A 9,549-nucleotide genomic window follows, 5' to 3' on the forward strand; every position below is an offset into this window, starting at 1 on the left:
CCCCCCCCCCCGGGCGCCTGGCTGGCTCAGTTGCATTCTACTCTTGATTTCGGCTCAGGTCTTGATCTCATGGTTCCTGGGATCTAGCCCTGAGTGGGTGGGGCTCTGCTGATAGCGCAGAGCCTGCTTGGGATTCTCTCTCTCCCTCTTTCTCTGCCTTTCCTTCGCTCTTTCTGTCTCTTTCAAAAATAAATAAACATTAAAAAAACAATTAAATATTAAAAAAAAGAATTACTAGGGGCGCCTCGGTGGGTCAGTCGGTTAAGCGTGGGACTTGGACTCACGTCATGATCTCACAGTCCATGGGCTCCAGCCCCACCTCCAGCTCTGTGCTGACAGCTCAGAGCCTGGAGCCTCCTTCAGATTCTGTCTCCTTTTCTCTCTTTCTCTGCCCCTCTCCGTAACACGCTCTCTCTCTCTCAAAAGTAAATATACATTAAAAAAGAATTACTTTTATTTAGAACAGGGAAATAATTATATTTGTCTCATTTTCTTTATACGTGTGTACTGGGGATAACTCATGATGGAGAACAATTCAATAAAGTAATGCGAATCCAGCGTTCATCAGTGAGAGCCGAGTTATTGGTGAAATCTTCCTAGAGGTCGGGGTAGTTTTGAATGTTCGTCTAGGATGTGTTAGGTATGGGGAGGTTGTATTTGCCGAGCGGAAGGTGAGGCACTGTCAGTCCAAGTCGACGCTGAGTTTCTTTCCTAGAACTGGGAAGGAGAAAAACCGTGCTGTTCGGCTTTGCTTAGGCTTCTGGCTGCAGAGGTCCTACTCCGCCTCTAGCTTTCGCTCCGCCCCTCCCTGCCCTTGTCCCACCCCATTCTACTCTCCCTTCGCCCCGCCCCTCCATCGGTCCTTACCCACCTCTGTCCCCGCCCTGCTCCACAGCCTGGTTGCGCCTTCTAGCTCCTCCCCGCCTTCTCTTTGCGCCGTGCTCCGCCCACTCGCACCTCCTTTTCCGGCCAGCGCTGCGGTTGCGCGGTGCGTGCCATCTTTTCGGCTCGTGGAGCGCTTCGCTGGCTTTCTGCTTTGGGCGAATTTTATCGAGGCCCACCATGTGGAGCGGAAGGCAGGGTCGCCTCAGACCGGTGGGCTGCGTGGTAGAGGAGCTACGGTGCCGCCGACGGGAGCGGGAGGCAGGTGCTGGCGAGCAAGGGAGACGGCAGGATGCGCGGGGTGGCTATGGCGGTCGGAGATAGGATAAGGAGGCTCCCGGGTTGGAGACGGGGTTCAGAGTCCTAGATGCAGCCCCTACGTTCAGCCGCTTCTTTGCCCCCAGCACTGCGGAAGGCGCGGAGGGAACAGCAGCTGATCAGTAAGAGACTGCTGAGAGACGACGCGTCGGAGGAAGCCGAAGGGGGATGTGTGGCCATGATCCTTGGGGAAACTGAGGTGAGGCGACAGGGTGCACGGTGAGGTCGACACCGGCTGGCGCCAAATTCCTTTTGAGGTCCGCCCCACGCGGTCCCTTCACTACCTCCATCCATCCAGTGGGCCAAGCCAGAAACCGGTGAATCATCCTCAACAACTCGGTCTCTCATCCCCACACCGATACATCAAGTCTTAGTCGTTTTAAACGTCTTAAGGAGCTTTGGCGTCCTTACGTGCTTCACCATCGTGGCTAAGCCATCCTCTTCTCCGTGTACTCAAAACAGCCTTCTAACAGGTCATCTGTATCTGTGCTTGCCGCCTTCAAATTCATTCTCCATACATCAGACAGATGTGCCTTTTAAGAACACATAGAGACCGAAATCCTTCCTGTGACCTATAATGTCCAGCATTGTCTAACCTTTGCCTCCCTCCAACCTTACCAGTTTATTCATCTTAGCCCAAATTACCCGTTTTTAGGTTTTTTTGTTTTTGTTTTTTTGTTTTTTACTTATTTTTGGGAGAACGCAAGCCAGGGAGGGGCAGAGACAGGACAGAGGCTCTGAAGTGGGGTCTGGGCTGAAGCCTTACAGAAGCGATCCTGATGTGGGGCTCGAACTCACCGGGAGATCGTGACCTGAACATAAGTCGATCCTTCAACTGACTGAGCCACCCAGGTGCCACACCCCTTTTTAGTTCTTGAAAGACTGTATTAGGCTCTTTCCTGTCTCAAGTCATTTGCATTTGCAGCATCTAAAAGTGAGTCTCTTTTAGTATTGGCTTGACAGCCTGTTTGCAGAATATCGATCCTACTAATTGCTTGTTTATCGTTTTTCCAACGAGACTTATTTATTTGTTTTTTAATGTTTATTTATTTTTGAGAGAGAGACAGAGTGCAAGCAGGGGAGGGGCAGAGAGAGAGGGAAGGAGACAGAATCTAAAGCAGGCTCCAGGCCCCGAGCTGTTGGCACAGAGCCTCATATGGGGCTTGAACCCTCAAACCGCAAGATCATGACCTGAGCCAAAGTTGGACACTTAGTTGACTGAGCCACCCAGGTGCCTCAGAACCTACACCCTCTCTTAGTTGTTGTCATTGAAAACTCAGATGCCTGTAGACTATCAGGCATACAGTAGATGGTCAGTATTTAGTGAATAAGTGAATGAAATGATTAGTTTTACCTGATTTATTCATTCAGCAAGCATCGGGCATCCCCTTTGTTTATATTGTCTATGTTTACATATGTTGTTCACAAAGCACTTGTGCCTAGGTTCATTGGTTCATTGTGTGCTGACTTTATGCCAAGATACTGTGCTGGGTACTGAGGTACACAAAGATGAAGAGAATCCCTTTCTTTGAAGTGCTTGCAATAACCCAGTGAAGGAGACAGGTGTGCTAACCACCTGTCATGAAGGAAACATGAGGCACAATAGAAACCCCTAAATGTGCAACAGGAAGCCAGGAAGACCTTACTTCTCAGAGGCAGTAACCGGAATAGAAATCTGAAGGGATTGGAGGACCTGGGGGGACTATCCCAGGCAGAAAAATAGATTGTGCAAAAGCTTGGAAGCATTAGAAACAAGTCATGTTATGCTAGGTGTTGGAGTATAGGTTGCACGGGGAGAATGGCTAGAGGGATAGGCTGTGCCAGACTGAAAGGTTTAAATGTTATCCTTGAAATAACCCCTTAAGAAGGCAGGAGAGATGTTATTCCCATTTTTCAGGTGAAAAACTGAGGTTTAGGTTTCTTGTAGAGAAGTGGCAGAGTTGGTATTAAACCCAGTTCTGATTCCCTCTTCTGTCTACCCTACTGCAAGATTGAGACTTACTAGCCATATTAATGTGAATGACAAGTTCAAGGGATGGTGCAACATTGGAGTGCTCACAGGTGAAGTGGGCAGAGTAGGACTCATGTTTGCTTTCTGGCAACTTTATGTTGCCATCTCTTCTCTCCATGCCCTGTGCTCCAGATCCAGCATTTCCTACGATTAGCACAGCAGGGGACAGAAGAAAAGGAGAGAGAGAGGGCTCTGGTCAGCCTTCGTCGAGGCTTGCAGCACCCTGAGACGCAGCAGACCTTCATCTGGTCAGTGTGGGTGGTGTGAGTGGGGGCTGGGTCTCTAAGAGATGGACAGGAGTGTGGAGGGGATGGGCCACAGGCTGAGCAGGGCTCTGGTGCTCACTCATGTAGGCTGGAGGGCAGCATGCGGACCTTGGTCGGGCTTCTGACCAGCAACCAAGCCCTGTTGCAGCTTGAGGCCGCTCGGTGCCTTCATGAGCTCTCTCATTCTGAACAGTCTGCGGTGGCTGAGGCCTGCCTGCCAGCCACTTCCTACCTTCTCACCTACCTCTCCGGTCACAGCTCAGACTTTATAGTAAGCCTTGTCCCTTCCTACCTTGTTCTTGGCTTGAATTTAAAAATTATGCTTTCGGGTGTAGTTTGACCTGGCACATAGGGGAAGAAGAAAACTTGTTTCCCCTGATGTCCATAGCCATACATATGCCCATCATCTTCCACTCCCTTTTGCCCAGAGCCTCGAAGACAACACTGTTCCATCCTCCGCACTCCCACCCCCACCCTAGCCTGAGATAGGCTATGCCCAGTGCTTTTGTTGTCCCACTCTCAGGAGCTCTGTCTGTATACACTGGGTAACCTGATTGTGGAGAGTGAGGCTGTGAGAAGGCAGCTCCTGCCACAGGGCATTGTTCCAGCCTTGGCTGCCTGCATCCAGGTGAGCGTCCATCTACTGTCTCCCTCCTTGGGCAGCACTCCCCTCACTTGTCTCTACATGGTCCCCCTGCTTTGTTTAGGCAGCTTCAGCCTCTGCCCTATGCTAAGGGGTTGAAGGTCACAGGGAACCTTATGACGCGGTTTCCAGAGTCAGATCTGTACTCTGTCTACTTCTAGTACTTCTGTATTCTGTCTACTTCTAGTCCCCCCATCTGACTGTGCTGGAAGCCCTTGGATATGCCTTATCCCAGCTTCTGCAAGTTAAGGAAGCTCCAGAGATGATCATCCCGTAAGTAAAATTGTGTCTGCAGATGTGCAGGTAGGTGTGACCCACTTTGTATTGTAACCCCTGGAGGTGTGATTGAGTCTTGTTTCCAAAGCTATTGCACATTTTAGCTCAAGGTGTCTGGCTGGGAAGAGCTTTGGATTTGAATGCTTTCCCACCTGCTTTTAGGGTTTGGGAAGAATGACTGGCATCTTGGTTTCTGTGGTTCCCACTCACAGCTCTCCTTCTGCTGACAGCTCCGTCTTGGGCTCCACTCTCCCTGAGCACATCCTGCGACTGTTGCAACCTGGTCCAAAGCTGAACCTTGGGGTTGCTGTGGAGTTTGCCTGGTGTCTGCACTATATCATCTGCAGGTAACAAAGGCCTTTTGCAGAAGTCCCACAGACCTTCCCTAGGTCTCCCTAGGGCTCCCTTCTAGGACACTCTTGTTTTTGAACTTTGGTTTCTGGAATTTCAGAGAGTTTTCTTCCTTCTGTAGTCCTCTTTACTTGGAGCCCAGGAAGCCTACAACCTAGGCCATTTGCCATCTTAAAGGTAGGATTGACTGAGTAGTGACTATTTGATTCTTATTGCCCAGCCAGGTCGACAATACCCTGCTTATCTCCCATGGGGGTCTGTCCACTCTGGGGTTGCTGCTATTGGACATGGCTGGAGCTGTCCAGAGAACAGAGGATACAGGACTGGAGCTGGTAGGTGAAGAGAACAGGTCAAGGTCTGGGCTACCTTTCTTCCTACTGTTCTTCCTTCAGTACACAGGTAGCCCCTTCCTCCTTAGACCATACTCAGACTAACTTGTCTTTGCAGCTGGCATGTCCTGTGCTTCGGTGTCTAAGCAACTTGCTAACAGAAGCAGCAATGGAGGTTGTGGGAGGGCAAAATCAGCTTGAAGACGAGCGTGTTGTGGCTGCCTTATTTATCCTTCTGCAGTTCTTCCTTCAGAAACAGCCCAGCCTACTTCCTGAGGGCCTCTGGCTCCTTAACAACCTCACTGGTATGTGTCATAATGTGCCTAGGACCTTTAGATACTGGACATACTTACTGACTTGCCCAGGGGGGGTGGGTGGGGGGGGGGGGGGCAGTTGCAGTTTCATTTCCCTGTTTGGGGACTCTACTGTGACATTTTCCCTTCTAGCAAACAGTCCTAGTTTCTGTACCTCCTTGCTCTCCATGGATCTGATTGAGCCCCTCTTGCAGTTGTTGCCAGTTTCTAACGTGGTGAGCATATTGGTAGGTATTGGGGTCACTTAAGTATGGGATCTGGTGCCAAAGTAAAAACAGTGGGAGCAGGCCTTTGCACTCAGAAGTACCCTTACCTGAGAGCTGGCAGGTGGTGTGGTATGGATGGCTTCAGGGCCAGACCAGTCTAGATGTGAATCCTTAAACGACTAGTTACTAACCTTGGGCAAATCAGCTTATCATCTTGAACTTTAGTTTCCTATTGTGTAAGTGGGAATAGCAGTCCTACCTGAGGGCAGCTGTAGGGATTACAAAACATGCATATAAGTGCTTGGCATGGTGCCTGGCCATGTGGTCAGCACTCCATATTTTAGCGATCTTTAGTCTTTAGTTTTCATCCTTTGTGGGGACTGTGTATACATGTCTTTCTGCAGGTCCTCACAGTTCTGTGCAACGTGGCAGAGAAGGGTCCTGCTTACTGCCAACGTCTGTGGCCAGGGCCCTTGCTCTCCTGCTTGATTGGTACACTGGCCTTCCCTGACATTGAGGTGGTAGGCCAGAGTTTAGAGCTGCTGCGATTGCTGTTCCTCTACCAGCCAGAGGTGGGTTTTGGCCCTGGTCCCCTGTTCTGAGGCCTCTAGTCTCACTATGGCCCCTTTCCTTCCAGTCCTATCTCTAGTCAATTCTCTGGGCCTGGCAAGCCTATATGGACTCCAGGTCGGAACTTCCAGCCTCTTTTTGGGAAGGCTTTCTTCCAAATAGAGGTGGATTAACCCATAAGCCTGTAGGAATCAAGTGTTAGGGCACAGGGACCCAGGTATTAAATCCTTTTCTACCCTGCCCTTAGGCTGCTAAGGATTTTCTGCAGCAATCAGGGCTGCAGGTCCTGGAAAGGCACCAGGAGGAGGCCCAGCTCCAGGATCGTGTGCATGCTCTCCAGCAGACAGCTCTTCACCAGTGACCTTTTTGATGTCATTCTACTCATCACCACCACCCTACCCTTGCCCCAACTTTCTTGCCTATGGATCCCCCTTTGAGATTTTAGAACCGTAATGGTATCTCCTGCTCTCTGCTCCTGTGTCTAAGCCAAGACTTTCAAAGCTCAGCTCTTCTTTGACCCACAACTGTCCATATAGGACCAAAGGGGACTTGATGTGGGCCTGGAATCATCCCCCCCCCCACCCCCCCGCCATTAGCAGCTCGTGGTTTTTAACATTTATTTATTTTTGGGACAGAGAGAGACAGAGCATGAACGGGGGAGGGGCAGAGAGAGAGGGAGACACAGAATCGGAAACAGGCTCCAGGCTCTGAGCCATCAGCCCAGAGCCCGACGCGGGGCTCGAACTCACGGACCGCGAGATCGTGACCTGGCTGAAGTCGGACGCTTAACCGACTGCGCCACCCAGGCGCCCCAGCTCGTGGTTTTTAAAGGGACAGAATAAAGTTTTATTTTTACATTAAACTGGTTTGTCCCAGTGGTTGCACAATAAGGGGTGGAGGGGAAAATAAGGGCATCCAGAGATGGTATTTTTCAGTACAAGCTTTATAAATAACAGAAGAACACATTTTCCCCACATTTTACTCAGTCCAGCATAGCCCAAGCTTTGGGGCTGTTGCTCTTAACAATCAGTGGAGGCTTCACCTTCAGGCTTTGCCACTTAGCACATTCTCCATGGCTCTGGTTACTTGATCAGCACTGAAGTTATTCAAAGAGACATTCTTCTCTTGGCCAAATGCTGAGGAGACAGAGAAGTAATTAAATATCCAATATGCACCGAGGGGGTACTAAGATATTAATAAAAGGTCTTTGTCTTTAACTTACAGTTTTGTGAGAATAGGAAAAGTAATGAGATATCACCAAGATGTATTTGGGATGCCTAGAATTTATCCATTGGGTGTCAAACACCTCTAGGAAGCACAGGTCTGACTAGAATTTTGGCTGATTCTGTGTGGCCACAATGGGAAGGAAGGTGTTTCGGGGCAGTTTTTAGGGGCCTGGTAGGTATTTACTATTGAGCACAGTTTGCATGGGCCTAGCCTTGGCTAGGTGCCAAGCCTATGGCTCCCATAGTCCTAGTATAATACACTCATCTGTATCCATCTCCTCTAGTCTATTGACTTTTTACTCCCCATTTAAAAAAAATATTTATTTTGAGGGAGAGAGAGACATAGTGCGAGCAGCAGAGGGGCAGAGATAGAGGGAGACATAGAATCTGAAGCAGGCTCTAGGCTGTGAGCTGTCAGCACAGAGCCCAAGTGGGGCTCAAACTCACCAACTGTAAGATCATGACCTGAGCCAAAGTCAGATGCTTAACCAACTGAACCACCAAGGCGCTCCCTCCCCAGTTTCTAAAAATTTTTTTTTTTCAACGTTTATTTATTTTTGGGACAGAGAGAGACAGAGCATGAAGGGGGGAGGGGCAGAGAGAGAGGGAGTCACAGAATCGGAAGCAGGCTCCAGGCTCTGAGCCATCAGCCCAGAGCCTGACGCGGGGCTCGAACTCATGGACCGCGAGATCGTGACCTGGCTGAAGTCGGACGCTTAACCGACTGCGCCACCCAGGCGCCCCCTTCCCCAGTTTTTAATACATACTGCAGTTACCCACTGTTAGAACCAGTCTACCTTAAGTGTGATTTTATTTTCTCCTGTCATTCCTAGGCAAAGGTGTAGTTAAAAACTGTGACCACAATACCATTATTCAGTAAGTCTTATAGGTACTGTGTGCCTGCTATGTGTCAAGCAATTTAATTTTCAGATTATGGAAAACTTAAATTGGGAATATGAGCAAAAGGTGCTAAGGGCATTGTTACATAACTTGCCAGGGAATTCCTTATTGAGGAGGTGATACGCATATTCAGACCTGAATAACAACCACCTGAATTACAACTAGCTAGCCATGAAAATCTGGTAGAAGTGCATCCTAAAAAGGGGGAACATGTGTAAAAGGCTCAACTCTGTTGTATCCTAGCTGCATAACCTTAGTTTTGTTCCATAAAAAAATTTTTTTTTGGTAAGCTCCACACCCAATGTTGGGCCTGAACTCAACCCCCACATCAAGAGTCACATGCTCTTTTGACTGAACCAGCCAGGTGACCCTGCTGCATCAAAATTTTTATTCATCCTTCTCATCTCTACAATGAGAAAAAAACCAAACACCCCCTCATATGATTAATGAAGATTAAATGAGATTTAGGCAAGAAAGCACTCAACACACCTTAGCATTAATTACTCAACAGAATCATCTTAAGTTTTTGTTACTGAGATTCTCACACTACCAAGCGTAGCACTGCCCGCACCTAATGTGTAAGGACCCACATCGATGTAGCATCTCTTCTTCCCCATCTGAAACTCGTTCTGAATTACGAAAACAGCTCTTGGAATTTACGCAGTACCGGGCCCGTCTCCACACCTATTCTACTAGAGACAGGAAACTTCCTGTAACCGTGCAAATGTGAATTTATCTGAAACAACCGCAAAAGCAAGGACGAAGTCCGAGTTCCAGTCTCCCTACAGATTTCTGCTTGACCCCTGGATGACTCTGTCTCTTCAAACCATTGTTCTACCGAGCTCCTAGACCGCCCGCTTCCCCCGCTCACCGTAACGGGCCCAGAGCTTGGGCTGCACATCGGAACACTCGCGGATTAGTATTGGCAGGTCAGGGTTCGCCTTCTTCAGCTCCACATAGTGTTTCTCGATAAATTCCCTGTGGGGGGGGGGAGGGGCGGGAGAGAGCTGTGCGTGCTATCTACGCGCCGGCCTCCCCAGACACCCGGGAGACAGAGGTCATGACCTGGGAACCCCGAAGCTTACCGGCCCCACCACCTTGCGCCTCACCTGACGCCCTGACTGCCAGGCGAGCGCTGGCACAAGTGGACGCGAATTTCACGCAGGCCCAGTTTTGCCCGAATTCCGCGACTGGCTACAGCCGCCGCCATCTCCGCTAGCGCTTAACTCCCCGCCCTAGGACTTCCGGTCATGTTCT

At 49.6% G+C, this 9,549-nt stretch overlaps 2 protein-coding genes across 13 annotated transcripts in view; one reads left to right on the forward strand and one right to left on the reverse strand.

Moving 5' to 3' along the window:
- The window catches only part of TMCO6 (transmembrane and coiled-coil domains 6), a 10,159-nt gene extending 3,386 nt beyond the window's left edge, over positions 1 to 6,773 (forward strand). For 2 of the 12 annotated variants that reach the window (XM_040444692.1, XM_040444690.1), the window contains 10 exons: positions 3,344 to 3,459; positions 3,565 to 3,748; positions 4,001 to 4,105; positions 4,308 to 4,393; positions 4,627 to 4,743; positions 4,968 to 5,079; positions 5,195 to 5,381; positions 5,523 to 5,617; positions 6,001 to 6,168; positions 6,414 to 6,773. In XM_040444692.1, the coding sequence (XP_040300626.1) occupies positions 3,344 to 3,459; positions 3,565 to 3,748; positions 4,001 to 4,105; positions 4,308 to 4,393; positions 4,627 to 4,743; positions 4,968 to 5,079; positions 5,195 to 5,381; positions 5,523 to 5,617; positions 6,001 to 6,168; positions 6,414 to 6,527 (1,284 nt within the window). In that variant the 3' untranslated portion in view covers positions 6,528 to 6,773. Of the gene's footprint in view, positions 1 to 547; positions 1,400 to 1,568; positions 2,135 to 3,343; positions 3,460 to 3,564; positions 3,749 to 4,000; positions 4,106 to 4,307; positions 4,744 to 4,967; positions 5,080 to 5,194; positions 5,382 to 5,522; positions 5,618 to 6,000; positions 6,169 to 6,413 lie in introns of those variants that run through there. The other 10 variants (XM_040444693.1, XM_040444695.1, XM_040444689.1 and 7 more) reach the window with 10 other exon arrangements.
- Positions 6,774 to 7,088: 315 nt separating this feature from the next.
- NDUFA2 (NADH:ubiquinone oxidoreductase subunit A2) lies at positions 7,089 to 9,539 on the reverse strand. The gene is made up of 3 exons (XM_040444713.1): positions 9,402 to 9,539; positions 9,164 to 9,270; positions 7,089 to 7,302 (listed from the first exon to the last, which is right to left on the reverse strand). The coding sequence occupies exons 1-3, from the start codon at positions 9,500 to 9,502 to the stop codon at positions 7,211 to 7,213; spliced, it is 300 nt and encodes a 99-aa protein (XP_040300647.1). The 5' UTR covers positions 9,503 to 9,539; the 3' UTR covers positions 7,089 to 7,210.
- Between the last annotated feature and the right edge of the window lie 10 nt (positions 9,540 to 9,549).

This window comes from Herpailurus yagouaroundi, unplaced genomic scaffold (assembly GCF_014898765.1).
Source record: "Herpailurus yagouaroundi ecotype Mexico unplaced genomic scaffold, PumYag 192, whole genome shotgun sequence".
NCBI classification, from domain to species: domain Eukaryota; kingdom Metazoa; phylum Chordata; class Mammalia; order Carnivora; family Felidae; genus Herpailurus; species Herpailurus yagouaroundi.

Coding starts and splice junctions, on each gene's coding strand:
- NDUFA2 (XM_040444713.1), bottom strand. CDS start 9,502: ATGGCGGCGGCTGTAGCCAGTCGCGGAATTCGGGCAAAACTGGGCCTG. Junction 9,271..9,401: donor CCTGGCAGTCAGGGCGTCAG/GTGAGGCGCAAG, acceptor CCCCCCCCACAG/GGAATTTATCGAGAAACACT. Junction 7,303..9,163: donor CAAGCTCTGGGCCCGTTACG/GTGAGCGGGGGA, acceptor CTGTCTCCTCAG/CATTTGGCCAAGAGAAGAAT.